The 21,286-nt window shown below is 41.9% G+C and overlaps 2 protein-coding genes across 4 annotated transcripts in view; one reads left to right on the top strand and one right to left on the bottom strand.

The window, feature by feature from the left end:
• The window catches only part of LOC110532751 (plexin-B1), an 83,287-nt gene extending 79,092 nt beyond the window's left edge, over window positions 1-4,195 (bottom strand). The window contains exon 1 of one of the 2 annotated variants that reach the window (XM_036988824.2): window positions 3,632-4,195. The gene's annotated coding sequence lies outside the window, so the exon portion shown is untranslated. The remainder of the gene's footprint in view (window positions 1-3,631) is intronic. The other variant, XM_036988825.2, reaches the window with a different exon arrangement.
• A 3,954-nt stretch (window positions 4,196-8,149) lies between these two features.
• Window positions 8,150-20,792, top strand: LOC110532753 (mitogen-activated protein kinase 14A). Of its 2 annotated transcripts, XM_021616877.3 has the most exons (12): window positions 8,150-8,846; window positions 12,017-12,146; window positions 12,565-12,623; window positions 16,607-16,718; window positions 16,844-16,873; window positions 16,975-17,022; window positions 17,259-17,373; window positions 17,529-17,600; window positions 18,504-18,583; window positions 18,715-18,793; window positions 19,255-19,428; window positions 19,622-20,792. In XM_021616877.3, exons 1-12 carry the CDS (start codon window positions 8,728-8,730, stop codon window positions 19,681-19,683), a joined length of 1,080 nt encoding a protein of 359 aa, XP_021472552.1. In that variant the 5' UTR covers window positions 8,150-8,727; the 3' UTR covers window positions 19,684-20,792. The 2 variants fall into 2 exon arrangements, with proteins under 2 accessions (XP_021472552.1, XP_090041447.1); XM_090185321.1 differs by lacking the exon at window positions 17,529-17,600 and having other exon boundaries at window positions 8,558-8,846.
• Window positions 20,793-21,286: the final 494 nt, after the last annotated feature.

Below are 21,286 nucleotides of genomic sequence, written 5' to 3' on the forward strand. Positions count from 1 at the left end.
CCAAGGCTAATGTTGACCAAGGCTAATGCTATAAGTAGCCAGCCTTCAAAATAAAACTGTCATTGACAGTGATGCAAATTAATACAAATAGTAGAATTATGCCACACTTTTATTTTGAAGGCTAACCACAAAGTCCATTATTGTGGCTAATCCTTATTGTGGCTAGCTTCACATAGATGGGTCTGACCATTAATAAAATAAGAACTGTCTTATAAATTAGGGTAATTTTAGATAACTATAGCTACTGAAACAGATAAAGTTGTTTTGCTCTGTTTTTAGGGAAGAACATTTGTTTGCATCCGTGAGCTAGCTAGCTTTTTTTTATGACCAGCACTGTAGGTGCGCGAGACAACTTTACCAGCATCATAGCATACTTATCGATTAATCGTTGTGACGTGAAAAACGAGTGATAGTGTGTGTAACCGTTATTTAACTAGGCAAGTCACTTAATAACAAATTCTGATTTACAATGACGGCCTACCCAGGCCAAACCCGGACGACCCTGGGCCAATTGTGCACCGCCCTATGGGACTCCAAATCACAGCCGGATGTGATAGAGCCTGGATTTGAAACAGGGACTGTACTGACGCCTCTTGCACTGAAATGCAGTGCCTTAGACCACTGCGTCCATGTGTGTGTGTGTTTACTATTTAACTGTATAGAATGCTTAAAAGGCTGCTAAAATTTTAAATATCGGTTTTCGGTATCAGGTTTTTTTGGGAAACGAAAATATCGGATATCGGTATCGGCCAAAAATGTAATATCGGTGCATCACTACTATTGGGTGTAGGCAAGTCACAAAAAAAAACATATCGCCATTTAATCAATTTTAAATTCAGGCTGTAACACAACAAAATGTGGAAAAAGTTAAGAGGTGTGAATACTTTCTGAAGGCACTGTAGTTAGCAAAATCAGTGGTGTAAAGTACTTAAGTAAAAATACTTTAAAGTACTACTGAAATCATTTTTGGGGTATCTGTTCTTTACTTTAATATTCATATTTTTTTACAACTTTTACTACACTACATTCCTAAAGAAAATGATGTACTTTGTACTCCATACATTTACCCTGACACCCTAAAGTACTCGTTACATTTTGAATGCCTAGCAGGGCAGGACAATTGTCCAATTTATGCACTTACCAAGAGAAGATCCCTGGCCATCCAGTCTGATCTGGCGAGCTCACTAAACACACATTTTTCATTTTTAAATTATGTCTGAGTGTTGGAGTACACCCTTGGCTATCTGTAAATAAAAATAAAATTGTGCCGTCTTGTCACGCCCTGGCAATAGAGAGGCTTTTATTCTCTATTTTGGTTAGGCCAGGGTGTGACTAGGGTGGACATTCTATGTTCTTTTTTCTATGTTTTTGTATTTCTTTGTTTTTGGCCAGGTATGGTTCTCAGTCAGGGGCAACTGTCTATTGTTGTCTCTGATTGGGAACCATACTTAGGTAGCAGCGGGCCCCGGACAGGAGGGCGACTCTGGCAGCTCCGGACAGGAGGGCGACTCTGGCAGCTCCGGACAGGAGGCGACTCCGGCAGCTCCGGACAGGAGGGCGACTCCGGCAGCTCCGGACAGGAGGGTGACTCTTTCCCACATGGGTTTTTTGGGTAGTTGTTTTCTGTATTGTTAGTTTCCTTACATAACTGTTTGTTTTCCTCTTTGTTGTTTTTTGTTCTAGTGTTCTGATTTAAATAAATATCATGAACACGTCTCACGCTGCGCCTTGGTCCAGTCATTCACAGGAAGAGGATCGTTACATGTCTGGTTTGCTTAATATAAAACATTTGAAATGATTTATACTTTTACTTTGATACTTAAGGATATTTTAGCAATTACATATACTTTTTTAAAACCAAATACTTCTGGACTTTTACTCAAGTAGTGTTTTACTGGGTGACTTTCACTTTTACTTGAGTAATTTTCTATGAAGGTATCTTTACCTTAGTATGACAATTGTGTACTTTTTCCACCTCTGAAACAGACGATGTCGTTTTGCTATGTTTAGGGGGATTTTTTTTTGCATCCATCAGCTAGCTAGCTTTTTTCTGACCAGCACTGTCCACTGCTTGCCTTATGCAGCAGCGGCAGGTACACAAGGCAACTTTTCCAGCATCATAGCATATGTATCAGTGAATCTCTGTGACATAAGAAATATGAGTGATAGTGTAATCAATGTGTATTTACTATGTATTTGTATATATTATGGATTTCCATTATTGGGAACTGACTTCCTGGGGTCCAGCAAAATTAAGGCAGTTTATACAATTTAAAAAAACATTACAATACATTCACAGACCGTGTGTCCTCGTACAAAATGTATGAACATGTTAAATTATTCTGAGACGTGCAGTCATATGCAGATCCTGATCGGTCAACAAGCTTATTTGACGTGTCAAATAGTGTTATTTGACTTGTATCTTTTTTAACAAGCAAAGACCCAAATGGTGTTCCACATGGTTTAGGGTAAGGGCTAAGTTTAGCATTAGGATAAGGCTTAAGTGTAAGGGTTTGGGCTAGAGTATACACTATATGCAAAAGTATGTGGACACCCCGTCAAATTAGTGGATTCGGTTATTTCAGCCACACCCTTTGCTGACAGGTGTATAAAATCGAGCACAAGGCCATGAAATCTCCATAGACAAACATTGGCAGTAGAATGGCCTTACTGAAGAACTCAGTGACTTTCAATGTGGCACCGTCTTAGGATGCCACCTTTCCAACAAGTCAGGAACAACAACAGCTCAAATGTGAAGTGGTAGGCCACACAAGCTCACAGAACGGCATCGCGGATTGCTGAATGGCATAAAAATCATCTGTCCTAGGTTGCAATACTCACCACTGATTTCCAAACTGACAGCTTTAGACAGTAGGAAAAGGTTGACTGTTTGTCCCCAAGAGATTGTGACAGCAGGTGAAAATGGCATTTGAAACACACAACACATCCGGTACTGTATAACAGGTGACAGTGGAGCCCAAATGTGTGGGTTTCGATCAATCCCTGCATCAAGAAAGTTCATAGCAAGCAGTGAATTGGAATGGCATTGATTCTCATGGGAAGGGTGGCCAAAATAACTAAGAAAGTCACACCCCCAATAAGCCACCAATATGACCACATTGAGGCATATGTCACTGTGCTTCTATTGCTGTATACACCATGGCACTGCCTACTTCAGATGTTCATTTAGCAAACAAGACAGCTCATGATCCAGTGTCTTTATCACAGTCAACACACCTATATTGTAGCTTAAATTCATCATTTCTCTAAGCCTCATGGCAAAATGTGTAGAATAGTATGAGATAAACTATTGAACTGCACATTTTTCTCTTTGCACCATGGCAAAATCATGTTTCTTTACCCAAATTTCTGCAGTCCCACCCACCAACGAATTTCTGGCAACGCTACTGCTATAACAAATCATGCTACCTTCCTATCTGAATGTGGAAATCGGTTAGATATGTAACCACCAGCTAGCTGCACAACCATTCTAGTGCAGTTTCATTCAAATGTGTTAAGTAGTCTGAATTGTCAAGTTTGTTTCTTCACTATTAAATTTATTAGGCACTTCAGACAACTTTTCTAGGAATGTTTTTTTTTTAAATACACTCTTATCAAACTGTATTCTTACCTTAAATAGCGAAAAAAACGTGTCTGTTCGGTCCAAAAGGAGGACCGCTACCTCCACTTAATCCAAGAGCGTGCGTTTGTTTTACTCAGGTGCCCCTTCCTATTCTTTACCTGGCAGTACTTTGTCCGTTGTTATGTGGGTACATTCGTTGTGTCTTTAAGCATCCCCACAGCTGACCATCTGCCGGGCTGTGCGCACGAGGAGTTCAGAGGAACAGTTACCACAACGAACAAGCTCTAGCTGAGTGGCAGAATTATTTTTAGGCATAACAAGTGGGCATCTTCTGTTTTTATGGTTTGATAACGCAGTAAATGTATGACATAGGCCTACGTTTTGTCAATTTTTTTACAAATAGCTTCCATGCTAAATCATAATAAATAAATAAAAATGATTCATATTTTTTTCCATACTTTTAATTATTTAGTGGTTATCAGATTCCCAATAGGCTATATACCCTGCCCAGAATATTAGTAATTGTCACCACCACAGACATATTTAATTATCAACAACAAAGAACGGTATGAATTCACAGTTCCAGGTGGTAACACGAGGCAATTAATGGATGACATCACATCATTCTCTCTCAGCATTTCTGTGATGTTGGCCTATGTTAGATGAGCCTCCTCTGGTGGTTGCCAATGGGACTGTAAGCACATTTATACAAACAACAGATTGGATTACCACTAATAATTGTATAGCATGACTTTCATTCTGTATTGTGTATGAGCCATTTTCGTCTACCTATGTGTCTACCTTTGGGGTGCAGGTAGCCTAGTGGTTATGGCGTTGGGCCAGTAACCACAAGGTTGCTGGATTTAATCCTCAAGCTGACAAAGTAAAACATCTGTCATTCTGCCGCTGTTCCCCGGTAGGCTGTCATTGTAAATATGAAATTGTTCTTAACTAACTTACCTAGTTAAATTAAATGTGGATTGTGTTCTGTTGTTGTTGTATGTCCAAATATGGATGTTTGGAAAGGGATTATTTTGCCCGTATGAACACGTTGCAATCCCACCTTTGCTAGAACGGCTACCAGGAACTTTTTGAATAGGTTAGCTTCTGCAACTTGTTAAACTACTTTTCAGATAATCATATTACAGGGACTAATAATGCAACGGTCTCAGAAATGCCGGCACTTGTAGTCCGTCCATCTACAGTAGGCTTTACGCTAATAAGGTCTATTTAACAGTGTCCAGCAGTATGCTTTATGACCAATAAGGTCTATTTAACTGTGTCCAGCACTATTCTTTATGACCAATAAGGTCTATTTGACAGTTTTCAGCAGTATTCTTTATGACCAATAAGGTCTATTTGACAGTGTCCAGCAGTATTCTTTATGACCAATAAGGTCTATTTGACAGTGTCCAGCAGTATTCTTTATGACCAATAAGGTCTATTTGACAGTACCAGCAGTATTCTTTATGACCAGTAAGTGTCTCCCTCACTCCGGCTGCTGGTCAATTCAGTCTGAACATTCAGATGAGAAAATCTGGGCTGGCTTTGAATAAATAACTTGTTATATTTGTTTTGCTGCCAGGAGTGTCCATGGGATGCCCATATTCCACAAATGTTCATGTTAGAAGTCCCATAGTAAATCATTTAATGAGCTCAGACAAATGTCTTACAATAGCAATAAAGGCCTGAAGGGGTGTGGTATATGGCCAATATACCACGGCTAAGGGCTGTTATTTAAGCACGACACACCACAGCGTGCCTGAACACAGCCCTTAGTCGTGGTATATTGGTGATATACCACAAATCCTGTGAAGCCTTATTGCTATTATAAACTGGTTACCAACATAATTAGAGCAGTAAAAATAACTGTTTTGCCATACCCATGGTATACTGTCTGATATGGAGCAGCAGGTAGCCTAGTGGTTAGGGCGTTTGACTAGTAACTGAAAGGTTACAAGATCAAATCCCCGAGCTGACAAGGTAAGAATCTGTTGTTCTGAACAAGGCAGTTAACCCACTGTTCCTAAGCTGTCAATGAAAATAAGAATTTGTTCTTAACTGACTTGCCTATTTAAAGAAAGGAAGAAAAAAAGATGGCTTTCGGCCAATCAGTATTCAGGGCTTGAACTGTACAGTATGGATTTTACAGTAGCCTTTGAGTTGCATTACTCAATACATACTTGTAATGTCATTAGCTTTCTGTACAACCAACCACGGACCAATCAAAAAGCTGTAACTGTCATCTGTGTGACCTTAATAAGTGTGCAATCTGTGCATGACAGAGCTTTTACCAGATACAAGAAGCCTTCATACCTGATCTCACACACAAACACAAACCTTTTTCTTACACATCTGATTGAACAGAAGAGCAAGAGGAATTTGGCAGCCTTTGGTAGCATTTAGACTGGTGCTACAAAAAGAGAGGAACATGAATAACTTCTTATGGCTGGGGGCAGTATTGAGTAGCTTGGCTGAATAAGGTGCCCAGAGGTGCCCAGAGTAAACTGCCTGCTACTCAGTCCCAGTTGCTAATATATGCATATTATTACATTATATTTGGATATTATATTATATTTGGATAGAAAACACTCAGAAGTTTCTAAAACTGTTTGAATGATGTCTGTGAGTATAACAGAACTCATATGGCAGGCAAAAACCTGAGAAAAAATCCACCAGGAAGTGGAAAATTTGAGGTTGGTCATTTTTCAACTCATTCCCTATTGACGATACAGTGGGATACTGGTCATGTTGCACTTCCTAAGGCTTCCACTAGATGTCAACAGTCTTTAGAACCTTGTTTGATGCTTCTACTGTAAAGGAGGGGCTCATAAGGGCTCTTTGAGTCAGTGGTCTGGCAGATTGCCACAAGCTCGTGACGCTCGTTCGCGTGAGAGGTAACTCGAGTTCCATTGCATTTCTGAAGACAAAGGAATTCTCCGGTTGGAACATTACTGAAGATTTATGTTAAAAACATCCTAAAGATTGATTCTATACATCGTTTTTACAGACTGTAACGGAACTTTTTGACATTTCGTCTGCTCCTAGTGAACGTGCTTCGTGAGTTTGGATTTGTTTACAAAACGCGCTAACAAAAGTATCTATTTGGACATAAATGATGGACATTATTGAACAAAACAAACATTTATTGTAGAACGGGGATTCCTGGGAGTGCATTCTGATGAAGATCATCAAAGGTAAGTTAATATTTATAATGTTATTTCTGACTGCACAATATGGTGGATATCTTTTTGGCTTGTTTGGTCTTGTTTGGTCTCTGAGCGCCGTACTCAGATTATTGCATGGTGTGCTTTTTCCGTAAAGCTTTTTTGAAATCTGACACAGCGGTTGCATTAATTGGAAGTGTATCTAAATTCCATGCATAACACTTGTATTTTCATCAACATTTATCATGAGTATTTCTGTAAATTGATGTGGCTCTCTGCAAAATCACCGGATGTTTTTGGAACTACTGAACATAACGCTCCAATGTATACTGAGATTTTTTTATATAAATATGAACTTTATCGAACAAATCATACATGTATTGTGTAACATGAAGTCCTATCAGTGTCATCTGATGACGATCATCAAAGGTTAGTGATTAATTTTATCTCTATTTCTGACTCCTCTCTTTGGCTATTAAAATGTGTTTTTCTGTGACTTGGCTCTGACCGAACATAATCGTTTGTGGTGCTTTCGCTGTAAAGCCTATTTGAAATCGGACACTGTGTTGGGATTAACAAGAAGTATATCTTTAAAATGGTGTGAAATACTTCTATGTTTGAGGAATCTTAATTATGAGATTTCTGTTGTTTTGAATTTGGCGCCCTGCACTTTCACTGGCTGCTGTCATATCGATCCCAGCCATAAGAAGTTTTAAAGCCTATAGATGTGATGTTTGTGAGTATCACGAATGAGCACTGTTGAAATGCTTAAAAGAGATTCCTCCATTGTTTTACCCCCCCAAATTGTTTTACTTAGTGTTGCTTTAAAAGTATGGGTAATCAGAGATTAGTTAATGTTGATGATTCAAGGCAGATTACTGCACCTGTACATAGCCCACCTATAATTTAGCCCTATCAACTACCTCTTTCCCAACTGTATTTAATTTATTTATTTATTTTGCTCCTTTGCACCCCATTATTTTTATTTCTACTTTGCACATTCTTCCATTGCAAAACTACCATTCCAGTGTTTTACTTGCTATATTGTATTTACCTTGCCACCAAGGCCTTTTTTGCCTTTACCTCCCTTCTCACCTCATTTGCTCACATTGTATATAGACTTGTTTATACTTTATTATTGACTGTATGTTTGTTTTACTCCATGTGTAACTCTGTGTTGTTGTATCTGTCGAACTGCTTTGCTTTATCTTGGCCAGGTCGCAATTGTAAATGAGAACTTGTTCTCAACTTGCCTACCTGGTTAAATAAAGGTAAAATAAAAATAAAATAAATAAATAAAAAGGCAGGAGGAGGTATACAGAGCCTCTGACAGGTGACTGTTTACACAAGGACAAGATGTGGTGTGTTTATAAATTCAATCTGGAGTGCCAGAGTGTGCTCAGATTGCGCTCTGGGCATTCATAAATTCAGAGCATTGTCAGATTGTCTGTTCCTAAATTCAGAGCATTGCGTTCTCGAAGTGTTCAGAGCGCACATTGGACGCTCTGGCCTAGAGTAGGGTTGATCAGAGCGTTCTGACCTTACAACGGCAGTCAAGCAACCAAGCTAAAAGGCTAACTTGGCTAGCATGCTAACTACTTCCAGACACAAATAAGAAAACACCTCACTCTGACCATTTTACTCCCCCTAGCAGAGATGATTAGGCTGTTTTCATGTTATCCGGCCTGTTGGTGACTGTAACTGTGCTGCTGGCAATAATTGAATTACGCTTTTTTTGCCTACATTTACTGACACCGGCCATATTCATAAACTCAGAAGTTATTCTGCACTCTGGCACACTCAAACTAGAGCTCTGAAATCGTAGTAGATAACCAGAGTGAAATTACGAACGCACCCTCAGGGTGGGCGTCTCCCAGCTACCTTTGCTTACCTGTCATTTCCAAATCTTAAAGCGATTACAGATTTCCAATAGGTACCGCACTGGTTTGAACTAAAGGGACATTTTGTATTGACAAAATGGAATCGCCCGTGAAGAAAGGTTTCCTTAGACTGGAAATACAGAAAACAACATGGGAGGTTCCGGAGCAATATACCACACTGAAAGCTGTTGGCTCAGGTGCTTACGGGACAGTATGGTGAGTTGACTTTGTGAACGGTCAGTGCATTCTGGGATTCTTGGGACATCACTACCCTAAACCCTAAACCCTAACCGTAACCTTTACCCTTACCCTAACCTTTACCCCTACCCTAACCTTAACCATATCCCTTACCAAACCATATTCTTAACCCTTACCTTCTCCATGTAAAATGTAAACTTCAATGGGGGTAGGGATATCCCAAGGATAGCACAAACCCTTTGGGTGAACGGGTAATTATTGGGAGGCCTTGCAGGAATAACTTCACGCCAAACCAGCATGTGTTTGTATTCTTTAGAATATACCTCTGTATAAATACAGTTGTTCTCAATCTCAGTCATTGCAAAATATGTAGAAAATAAAAAATAATGGAAGGAACAACTTTCCCTTAGCCTATAATTGTTTATTTAATTGAAATAAAATCCAAAACTCTACATTATTGTATTTTGACAGTTTTTTTGTTGCATTTGTTCAATACTGAATAGACTGGTCATTGCTAACAGAGGCACTATTGTATTTCCTCAAGCAAATAAGCAAGTTGAAGCAGGTTTCGAGATAAGACAAGAATTTTGCTCTCCCAACCTGGAGCAAGCCCCGTAATCTTGAAACCCAGTTTTACCTCTGCCAGATATAGGTCATATGGAATGTCTGAAATCAAATGTTATTTGTAGGACTTCAGATAGTAATTTGTCAAACTCTGACATAAAAGTCAATCCAAGATTTTGCAGTCTTTGATGACCTGGTATTGAAAGTAAACCACAGGAGGTTGGTGACACCTCAATTGGGGAGGATGGGCTCGTGGTAAAGGCTGGAGCGGAATTAGTGGCATGGTATCAAATACATCAAACACATGCCATTCCATTTTCTCCGTTCCAGCCATTATTATTAGCCGTCCTCCCCTCAGCAGCCTTCACTGGAGTGAACCATTCTATCTATATCCCCCACAGTCTGTTGCTATTGAGAGTGAACCATTCTATCTATATCCCCCACAGTCTGTTGCTATTGAGAGTAAACCATTCTATCTCTATCCCCCACAGTCTGTTGCTATTGAGAGTAAACCATTCTATCTATATCCCCCACAGTCTGTTGTTATTGAGAGTAAACCATTCTATCTATATCCCCCACAGTCTGTTGCTATTGAGAGTGAACCATTCTATCTATATCCCCCACAGTCTGTTGCTATTGAGAGTAAACCATTCTATCTCTATCCCCCACAGTCTGTTGCTATTGAGAGTAAACCATTCTATCTATATCCCCCACAGTCTGTTGCTATTGAGAGTGAACCATTCTACCTATATCCCCCACTGTCTGTTGCTATTGAGAGTGAACCATTCTATCTATATCCCCCACAGTCTGTTGCTATTGAGAGTAAACCATTCTATCTCTATCCCCCACAGTATGTTGCTATTGAGAGTAAACCATTCTATCTCTATCCCCCACAGTCTGTTGTTATTGAGAGTGAACTATTCTATCTATATCCCCCACAGTCTGTTGCTATTGAGAGTAAACCATTCTATCTATATCCCCCACAGTCTGTTGCTATTGAGAGTAAACCATTCTATCTATATCCCCCACAGTCTGTTGCTATTGAGAGTGAACCATTCTATCTATATCCCCCACAGTCTGTTGCTATTGAGAGTAAACCATTCTATCTCTATCCCCCACAGTATGTTGCTATTGAGAGTAAACCATTCTATCTATATCCCCCACAGTCTGTTGTTATTGAGAGTAAAACATTCTATCTATATCCCCCACAGTCTGTTGCTATTGAGAGTAAACCATTCTATCTATATCCCCCACAGTCTGTTGTTATTGAGAGTAAACCATTCTATCTATATCCCCCACAGTCTGTTGCTATTGAGAGTGAACCATTCTATCTATATCCCCCACAGTCTGTTGCTATTGAGAGTAAACCATTCTATCTATATCCCCCACAGTCTGTTGCTATTGAGAGTAAACCATTCTATCTATATCCCCCACAGTCTGTTGCTATTGAGAGTAAACCATTCTATCTATATCCCCCACAGTCTGTTGCTATTGAGAGTGAACCATTCTATCTATATCCCCCACAGTCTGTTCGCTATTGAGAGTAAACCATTCTATCTCTATCCACCCCTGGTCTGTTGCTATTGAGAGTAAACCATTCTATCTCTATCCCCCACAGTCTGTTGCTATTGAGAGTAAACCATTCTATCTATATCCCCCACAGTCTGTTCGCTATTGAGAGTAAACCATTCTATCTCTATCCCCCACAGTCTGTTGTTATTGAGAGTAAACCATTCTATCTATATCCCCCACAGTCTGTTCGCTATTGAGAGTATACCATTCTATCTCTATCCCCCACAGTCTGTTGCTATTGAGAGTAAACCATTCTATCTATATCCCCCACAGTCTGTTGCTATTGAGAGTAAACCATTCTATCTCTATCCCCCACAGTCTGTTGCTATTGAGAGTAAACCATTCTATCTATATCCCCCACAGTCTGTTCGCTATTGAGAGTAAACCATTCTATCTCTATCCCCCACAGTCTGTTGCTATTGAGAGTAAACCATTCTATCTATATCCCCCACAGTCTGTTCGCTATTGAGAGTAAACCATTCTATCTCTATCCACCCCTGGTCTGTTGCTATTGAGAGTATACCATTCTATCTCTATCCCCACAGTCTGTTGCTATTGAGAGTAAACCATTCTATCTATATCCCCCACAGTCTGTTGCTATTGAGAGTAAACCATTCTATCTATATCCCCCACAGTCTGTTGCTATTGAGAGTAAACCATTCTATCTATATCCCCCACAGTCTGTTGCTATTGAGAGTGAACCATTCTATCTCTATCCCCCACAGTCTGTTGCTATTGAGAGTAAACCATTCTATCTATATCCCCCACAGTCTGTTCGCTATTGAGAGTAAACCATTCTATCTCTATCCCCCACTGTCTGTTGCTATTGAGAGTAAACCATTCTATCTCTATCCCCCACAGTCTGTTGCTATTGAGAGTGAACCATTCTATCTATATCCCCCACAGTCTGTTCGCTATTGAGAGTAAACCATTCTATCTATATCCCCCACAGTCTGTTGTTATTGAGAGTAAACCAGTCTATCTAGTCTGAGACATAATTGTTATATCCAGCACTAATGTACTTTGACTTCTGACCTTGTCTCATTTATTAGTTCTGCTATTGACCAGCAGACCAAGGAGAAGGTGGCCATTAAGAAGCTCTATCGTCCATTTCAGTCGTTGATCCATGCTAAACGGGCCTACCGGGAACTACGACTGTTGCGGCACATCCAGCATGACAATGTAAGTACTTGTTAGCTTCTATTATAGTGGGATATCTGAGATGCGCTCCCCTAGACAGAGATTCCAGTCACTCAAAAATGTAGAGGCTTTTCATTACAATGCAGCAATTGTCATTCTACAGTACTTCACATCTGAATAATTTACAGTCCAATGGACACTATTCAGCATCCAGTTGTATTGCTTTGCCTCTTTCCTATGTGTTTATTTATGTTTAGGGGAAAGGAGTAGCGGCCGTTATGGGCCCGTGTTTTCACTCAACACTTCACAGTGCACATATTCCTAGAGAACTGTTCATCGGGCCCACTTGTTCTGTTACGGGCGATGAATAAGTCTCACTGCAACGTATAATGTGCGTGTGCTCACTTGTCGTGGGAATAAAACCTTCCATTCCTCTCCTACTCCCTGTTGTTTCCTAAAGGTGATCTGCCTCCTTAATGTCTTCACACCTGATTTCTCCCTGGAGAAATTCCAGACATTGTGAGTAGTGAGCTGTGAATAGCATTCCTCTGCCAGTTGTCTCAGCTTGTTGAGACAGGCTGCTCAGAGTGTATCTTGGACTTTTAGTTTCATAGTGTGTGTTTTCTGTTTCTGTTTGTGTGTGTCTGTATCTGTGTGTATGTGTGTGTGTGTGCTTGCAGGCGTGCAGGTTTGTTCATGTTTGTTTGTGCTTGGGTATGTGATATCTTCTCATATCTGAGAAAAAACATAGATTTGATGTCTGGTTTAGGATTCTTACCACGAGACACAGTATATGATGTACCCTGCATTATTTTGTCATGTTATTATACACCTGCAGCACTTTTAGTTGTAGGTGGTAGAATTAGTACGTTGTGTTTTATATCATTCCATTTCCCTGCTTGTATTCTCTGCCAGAGTTACATGATGATACTGTTTGTATCTGGCTACTGCCCCCCCCCCCCCCCTCTCTCTCTCTCCTTCATGTCACAGTTACATGGTGATATTGTTTGTATCTGGCTACTGCCCCCCCCCCCCCCCCCCCTCTCTCTCTCTCCTTCATGACACAGTTACATGGTGATACTGTTTGTATCTGGCTACTGCCCCCTCTCTCCTTCATGTCACAGTTACATGGTGATACTGTTTGTATCTGGCTACTGCCCCCCCCCGCCCCTCTCTCCTTCATGTCACAGTTACATGGTGATATTGTTTGTATCTGGCTACTGCCCCCCCCCCCCCTCTCTCCTTCATGTCACAGTTACATGGTGATACTGTTTGTATCTGGCTACTGCCCCCCCCCCCCCCCTCTCTCTCCTTCATGTCACAGTTACATGGTGATACTGTTTGTATCTGGCTACTGCCCCCCCCCCCCCCCTCTCTCTCTCTCTCCTTCATGTCACAGTTACATGGTGATATTGTTTGTATCTGGCTACTGCCCCCCCCCCCCCCCCTCTCCTTCATGTCACAGTTACATGGTGATACTGTTTGTATCTGGCTACTGCCCCCCCCCCCCCCCTCTCTCTCCTTCATGTCACAGTTACATGGTGATACTGTTTGTATCTGGCTACTGCCCCCCCCCCCCCCCCCTCCCTCCCTCTCTCCTTCATGTCAAAGTTACATGGTGATACTGTTTGTATCTGGCTACTGCCCCCCCCCCCCCCCCCCCCCCTCTCTCTCTCTCTCCTTCATGTCACAGTTACATGGTGATACTGTTTGTATCCGGCTACTGCCCCCCCCCCCCTCCCTCTCTCCTTCATGTCAAAGTTACATGGTGATACTGTTTGTATCTGGCTACTGCCCCCCCCCCCCCCTCTCTCTCTCTCCTTCATGTCACAGTTACATGGTGATACTGTTTGTATCTGGCTACTGCCCCCCCCCCTCCCTCTCTCCTTCATGTCAAAGTTACATGGTGATACTGTTTGTATCTGGCTACTGCCCCCCCCCCCCCCCCCTCTCTCTCTCTCCTTCATGTCACAGTTACATGGTGATATTGTTTGTATCTGGCTACTGCCCCCCCCCCCCCCCCCCTCCCTCTCTCCTTCATGTCAAAGTTACATGGTGATAATGTTTGTATCTGGCTACTGCCCCCCGCCCCTCTCTCCTTCATGTCACAGTTACATGGTGATACTGTTTGTATCTGGCTACTGCCCCCCCCCCCCCCTCTCTCCTTCATGTCAAAGTTACATGGTGATACTGTTTGTATCTGGCTACTGCCCCCCCCCCCCCCCCCCCTCTCTCTCTCTCTCCTTCATGTCACAGTTACATGGTGATATTGTTTGTATCTGGCTACTGCCCCCCCCCCCCCCCCCTCCCTCTCTCCTTCATGTCAAAGTTACATGGTGATACTGTTTGTATCTGGCTACTATCCCCCCCCCCCTCTCTCTCTCTCTCCTTCATGTCACAGTTACATGGTGATATTGTTTGTATCTGGCTACTGCCCCCCCCCCCCCCCCCCCTCACTCTCTCCTTCATGTCAAAGTTACATGGTGATACTGTTTGTATCTGGCTACTATCCCCCCCCCCCCCCCTCTCTCTCTCTCTCCTTCATGTCACAGTTACATGGTGATACTGTTTGTATCTGGCTACTGCCCCCCCCCCCCCCCCCCCCCCCTCTCTCCTTCATGTCAAAGTTACATGGTGATACTGTTTGTATCTGGCTACTGCCCCCCCCCCCCCCCCTCTCTCTCTCTCCTTCATGTCACAGTTACATGGTGATACTGTTTGTATCTGGCTACTGCCCCCCCCCTCTCTCCTTCATGTCACAGTTACATGGTGATATTGTTTGTATCTGGCTCCTGCCCCCCCCCCCCCCCTCTCTCTCTCTCCTTCATGTCACAGTTACATGGTGATATTGTTTGTATCTGGCTACTGCCCCCCCCCCCCCCTCTCTCCTTCATGTCACAGTTACATGGTGATATTGTTTGTATCTGGCTCCTGCCCCCCCCCCCCCCTCTCTCTCTCTCTCCTTCATGTCAAAGTTACATGGTGATACTGTTTGTATCTGGCTACTGCCCCCCCCCCCCCCCTCTCTCTCCTTCATGTCAAAGTTACATGGTGATACTGTTTGTATCTGGCTACTGCCCCCCCCCCCCCCCCCCCTCTCTCTCTCTCTCTCCTTCATGTCACAGTTACATGGTGATATTGTTTGTATCTGGCTACTGCCCCCCCCCCCCCCCCCCTCTCTCTCTCTCTCTCCTTCATGTCACAGTTACATGGTGATATTGTTTGTATCTGGCTACTGCCCCCCCCCCCCCCCTCTCTCTCTCTCTCCTTCATGTCACAGTTACATGGTGATACTGTTTGTATCTGGCTACTGCCCCCCCCCCCCCCCCCCCCTCTCTCTCTCCTTCATGACACAGTTACATGGTGATACTGTTTGTATCTGGCTACTGCCCCCCCCCCCCCCCCCCCCCTCTCTCTCTCCTTCATGACACAGTTACATGGTGATACTGTTTGTATCTGGCTACTGCCCCCCCCCCCCCCCCCCCCTCTCTCTCTCTCTCCTTCATGTCACAGTTACATGGTGATATTGTTTGTATCTGGCTACTGCCCCCCCCCCCCCCCCCTCTCTCTCTCTCTCTCCTTCATGTCACAGTTACATGGTGATATTGTTTGTATCTGGCTACTGCCCCCCCCCCCCCCCTCTCTCTCTCTCTCCTTCATGTCACAGTTACATGGTGATACTGTTTGTATCTGGCTACTGCCCCCCCCCCCCCCCCCCCTCTCTCTCTCTCCTTCATGTCACAGTTACATGGTGATATTGTTTGTATCTGGCTACTGCCCCCCCCCCCCCCTCTCTCTCTCTCTCCTTCATGTCAAAGTTACATGGTGATACTGTTTGTATCTGGCTACTGCCCCCCCCCCCCCCTCCCTCTCTCCTTCATGTCAAAGTTACATGGTGATACTGTTTGTATCTGGCTACTGCCCCCCCCCCCCCCCTCTCTCTCTCTCCTTCATGTCACAGTTACATGGTGATACTGTTTGTATCTGGCTACTGCCCCCCCCCCCCCCTCTCTCCTTCATGTCACAGTTACATGGTGATATTGTTTGTATCTGGCTACTGCCCCCCCCCCCCCTCCCTCTCTCCTTCATGTCAAAGTTACATGGTGATACTGTTTGTATCTGGCTACTGCCCCCCCCTCTCTCTCTCTCTCCTTCATGTCACAGTTACATGGTGATACTGTTTGTACCTGGCTACTGCCCCCCCCCCCTCCCTCTCTCCTTCATGTCAAAGTTACATGGTGATACTGTTTGTATCTGGCTACTGCCCCCCCCCCCCCCCTCTCTCCTTCATGTCACAGTTACATGGTGATATTGTTTGTATCTGGCTACTGCCCCCCCCCCCCCCCCTCTCTCCTTCATGTCAAAGTTACATGGTGATACTGTTTGTATCTGGCTACTGCCCCCCCCCCCCCCCTCTCTCTCTCTCCTTCATGTCACAGTTACATGGTGATACTGTTTGTATCTGGCTACTGCCCCCCCCCTCTCTCTCCTTCATGTCACAGTTACATGGTGATGCCCTTCGTTGCTGAGGATCTCGGTAACATCATGAAGAGGAGGAGATTGACTGATCGCGTCATCGTTTACCTCTTCTACCAGCTTCTATGTGGCCTCAAGGTGTTTACTACCACTCATCTGATGTACCACTCATTAAGTGTATACACAGGCCTTTAAATAATGCTATTACCAATGTGAAAATGATTCATCAAAAAAATTATATTTTTTTATTTTTCTACCCTTAGTATATCCATTCTGCAGGGATCATCCATCGGGTTTGTATTAGGCTCTTATCGATATACATGAAACACATTTCTAAGTATATTTGAGTGACCAGATCGTATAACATCCTACAATACTTTGCTTTATTCTTTAGGACCTAAAACCTGGCAACCTCGCCGTGAACGATAACTGTGAATTGAAGGTAAATAAGAATTGGGAAACAACCTGCATGTCCATGTATTTATAGTACTGCACTTTTCATTTTATAACCTTCAGACAGTGAGAGAAATGTCATTTACTTGATTTAGAAAGATGCCACACGGGTGTTTAAAGACTACACTATATTGTTTGATTGTTGTGATTAAATATAAGCCTCTCTTTTAATAACCTTTACCTCACTTTTCCTTCACATTCCCTCGCTTTCTTTTTCTATCTCAGATCCTGGACTTTGGTCTAGCGAGACATGCAGAGAGTGAGATGACGGGCTATGTGGTGACACGCTGGTACAGGTCACCAGAGGTCATCTTCAACTGGATGCACTATAGCCAGTCAGGTGACCTATCGCCAACACACAATGAAAACCATTTCATATATTTTGGGCTTCACTTTCCTTGCATTGCAAACACTTCTAGGGTTATCTTACTCTTGTACTATTGGCTCATTGGTATCTCATGTGTTATATATTCTGTGTGTCTGTCTCCCTCTCAGTGGACTTGTGGTCAGCAGGCTGCATCTTAGCTGAGATGATCACAGGCCAGGTTCTGTTCCCAGGCAAAGACAGTATCCTCTAATGTTCCCTCTGACACTTCCACTGTATAACTCACTCATTATACATCAACACAAACACATAGATTCCTTACCCCATCCAGTGTATATTAATGATGTACCTATCATCTAGTTATCTGATGTACTTATCATTTAGTTATCTGATGTACTTATCATTCAGTTGTCTGATGTATCTTATCTGGTGTTGTTAGCATGTAGTTATAATAAAGTTATCTGGTGTAGATATCATGACGTTATCTGGTGTAGTTATCATGAAGTTATATGGTGTAGTTATCATGCAGTTATCTGGTGTAGTTATCTGGTGTAGTTATCATGCAGTTATCTGGTGTAGTTATCATGAAGTTATCTGGTGTAGTTATCATGAAGTTATCTGGTGTAGTTATCAGAAAGTTATCAGAAAGTTATCTGGTGTAGTTATCAGAAAGTTATCAGAAAGTTATCTGGTGTAGTTATCAGAAAGTTATCTGGTGTAGTTATCAGAAAGTTATCTGGTGTAGCTATCATGCAGTTATCTGGTGTAGTTATTATGTAGTTATCTGATGTAGTTATCAAGAAGTTATCTGGTGTAGTTATCATGAAGTTATCTGATGTAGTTATCTGATGTAGTTATCTGGTGTAGTTATCTGGTGTAGTTATCTGGTGTAGTTATCAGGAAGTTATCTGGTGTAGTTATATTGTGGTTATCTGATGTAGTTAGCGTGTAGTTATCTGATGTAGTTATCAGGTGGAGTTAGCTGATGGAGTTATTGTGTAGTTATCATTGTGCAGTTGCACAAAGTACAACACCAATCATGCAATCAGACTGTTCACTGATCATTGCTGTAACTATTTTGCTTGAAACTGTTTCCACTGTCTGCCTTTGTGTGTCTCTACCCCCTCCTTGACCGTCCTGTTCAGGCATTGACCAGTTGAAGAAGATCCTCCACGTGACAGGAACACCACCGTCCTCCCTGCTGCAGAAGATGCAGAGCAAAGATGTAGGCCTACTGTCATCTCAGTCTAATGGCAACTATTCAGCTTGCAATGATTCAATGTAGCTTGGTGTTGAAGTCACAAGTTATGGTCAGTATGGGATTGACAGTTGAACATTGTTGGTATTGTCTTGCAGGCTCGTTCATATGTGCAGGGTCTCCCTATCCAAAAGAAGAAAAACTTTAAGGAAGTCTTTCCCTCCTTGGATGTAAATGGTGAGTATCTATCATTATTTTGCTAATGGAACATTCTGCATGGTGGTTATGAATATCCAGTTCTTCAGTGATGTTTTTCTGCTGTGTATAGAGAACAGTTGAGGGCTGTGATGACTCTACTCCATGCTCTATTTCCTAATATAAACTGGGTCGTTTGAGCCCTGAATGCTGATTGGTTGACAGCCGTGGTATATCAGACCGTATACCACGGGTATGACTAAACATTTATTTTTACTGCTCTAATTACATTGGTAACCAGTTTAAAATAGCAAGAAGGCACATTGGGGGTTTGTGGTATATGGCCAACAGGCTAAGGCCTGTATCCAGACACTCCGTGTTGCGTCGTATGTTAGAACAGCCCTTAGCCGTGGTATATTGGTCATATACCACACCCCCTTGGGCCTTACTGCTTAAATGCCTACCTCTCTCTCTCTTCATGTCCTGTGTGTACCTCTGTCCAGCGGTGGATCTGCTGGACAGCATACTGCTGCTGGACCCAGACACCAGGATGACAGCTAAAGAGGGCCTCTCACACCCCTACCTCTCTGAGTTCCATGATCCAGAATCTGAACCCGACTCCCCACCGTATGACGACTCCTTTGAAAGCATGGAGCTTGACGTGGGAGAGTGGAGTAGTGAGTGATATCTTACCTATGACTGATTACCTTGTTGTACATGTTGATGGGGTTTATCCTGAATTATTCACTGCTTTTAGAGCCCTACACTTACACTTCTGCAAAGTTTCCCTTTTAGGAAATTTAATTCTAAAATACTGTATGTGTGGTTCATGTGGTAAAATGTAAAAAATATTGACTCTTTTCCTGTTAGGTCTGATCCACATGGAGATTATGACTTTTGACCCCAGAAACCCCAGTGCCACTGCAATGTAGCGGACAGACACAACAGAACACGGGCTCCCCCATGGCTCCCCCATTGCTCCATCTTATAAAAAGCATCACATTTCACAACATGGTTTCATGACTTCATGAAACATGATACTGGAAAGAATGGCGCCAAAGGAGATGGCTGTCTTTTTACGATCCCATAACTAATTGTGCGATTGTTTAAAAGCATTGTTGGTTAAGGGCTTGTAAGTAAGCATTTCACAGTGTTGTATTCGGCGCATGTGACAAATACAATTTGATTTGATTTGCTATGTCATCATTTTTATGGATCCCTCGTGTTTTAAGGGTAGGTCATGGTTTTAACTTGTTTTAAGGTATACATTTTCAGAATGCTTCGTAAAAAATGAACATGAATGATGTACAACCTTTTAATATATCAGTAGTATTATCATATTAAATATAGTAACGTGGTAATCAACCACACCATTTGCATGTTTATCCAATTGGCTACAATCTATGTGTGAACAATGTTTTTATCATGACTGAGTAAAACCTCATACCTCAAATCAATCTCATCTATGAACACATTTTCATCTCTGACTCAATTAGCATTTTCCAAAATTAAGCACGTTTTGGTATCTTAACTGAAAAATTATGTTTGATGCCAGAAAACTAAATCTCAATCAATAGATCCACATAGTGTACAGTAGACGGCACATGTTCAGTGTAATGTATAATGTTCTTATGCTGCCCTTTTTTTTTTGTGAACGGGTCAGATAGGTCATCATTTCAGTTCTGTTACAGCAATGGTAATAAGTAAAAAATACTTTAAGGTACTACTTAAGTCATTTTTTGGGAGGTATCTGTAGTTTGCTATTTATATTTTTGACAGCTTTTACCTTCACTACACTACATTCCTAAAGAAAATAACGTACCTTTTATTCCATACATTTTTCCTGACACCCAAAAGTACTTTTCAGAATTTTCAGGCAGGACAGCAATATGGTCCAATTCACGCGTCTATCAATATAACGCATTGTCATCCCTAATGCCTCTGATCTTACAGACTCACTGCAAATACTGCATTTGTAAATTATGTCTGAGTGTTGGAGTGCATCCCCTGGCTGTCCGTCAATAAAAAAAACAAGACAATTGTGCCATCTGGTCTGCTTAATGCAAGTATGATAATTGAGTACTTTTTTCATCATTGTGTTACAGTAGATATATGCGTGTGTTACATTAATTAAAGTTGTCTGCCTGTATCCCACCTGCTGAAATTGAAGTAGATTAAATACATTTAAATTGAATCAGATTTAATTACATTTGAATTAATACAGTACTACTGCTTTTGTCTAACGATTCACTAGCATTCCAAAAAGAGGGCAATATGAATGTTTGATTGTATTGTTTTGGGTGCAATGAATGCTATCCCAATTTCCTCAGAAAACATCCATACATGGTTGATATTTTTTTTATATAGTAAAGAGAAGTAACACATGTTAACACTATCTAATACTGTCAGATTCATTGTAAATCCCATTTAAAGGGACAGTTCATCCAAATTACAAAATTATATTGTTTTCCTTACCCTGTCAGCAGTTAATGGACAAGGTATGACAGCAATCATGCTTTGTTAATTTCTTTACCT

The sequence above is a fragment of the Oncorhynchus mykiss genome, chromosome 9 (genome assembly GCF_057628025.1).
Source record: "Oncorhynchus mykiss isolate SJ-2025 chromosome 9, ASM5762802v1, whole genome shotgun sequence".
NCBI lineage: Eukaryota > Metazoa > Chordata > Actinopteri > Salmoniformes > Salmonidae > Oncorhynchus > Oncorhynchus mykiss.

Bases quoted from the DNA above. Each gene is read 5' to 3' on its own strand.
- LOC110532753 (XM_021616877.3), top strand. From the start codon at position 8,728: ATGGAATCGCCCGTGAAGAAAGGTTTCCTTAGACTGGAAATACAGAAA. The intron at 18,584-18,714 runs GTAGGCCTACTG...ATTGTCTTGCAG, and splicing joins AGAAGATGCAGAGCAAAGAT to GCTCGTTCATATGTGCAGGG. The intron at 18,794-19,254 runs GTGAGTATCTAT...ACCTCTGTCCAG, and splicing joins TCCCTCCTTGGATGTAAATG to CGGTGGATCTGCTGGACAGC.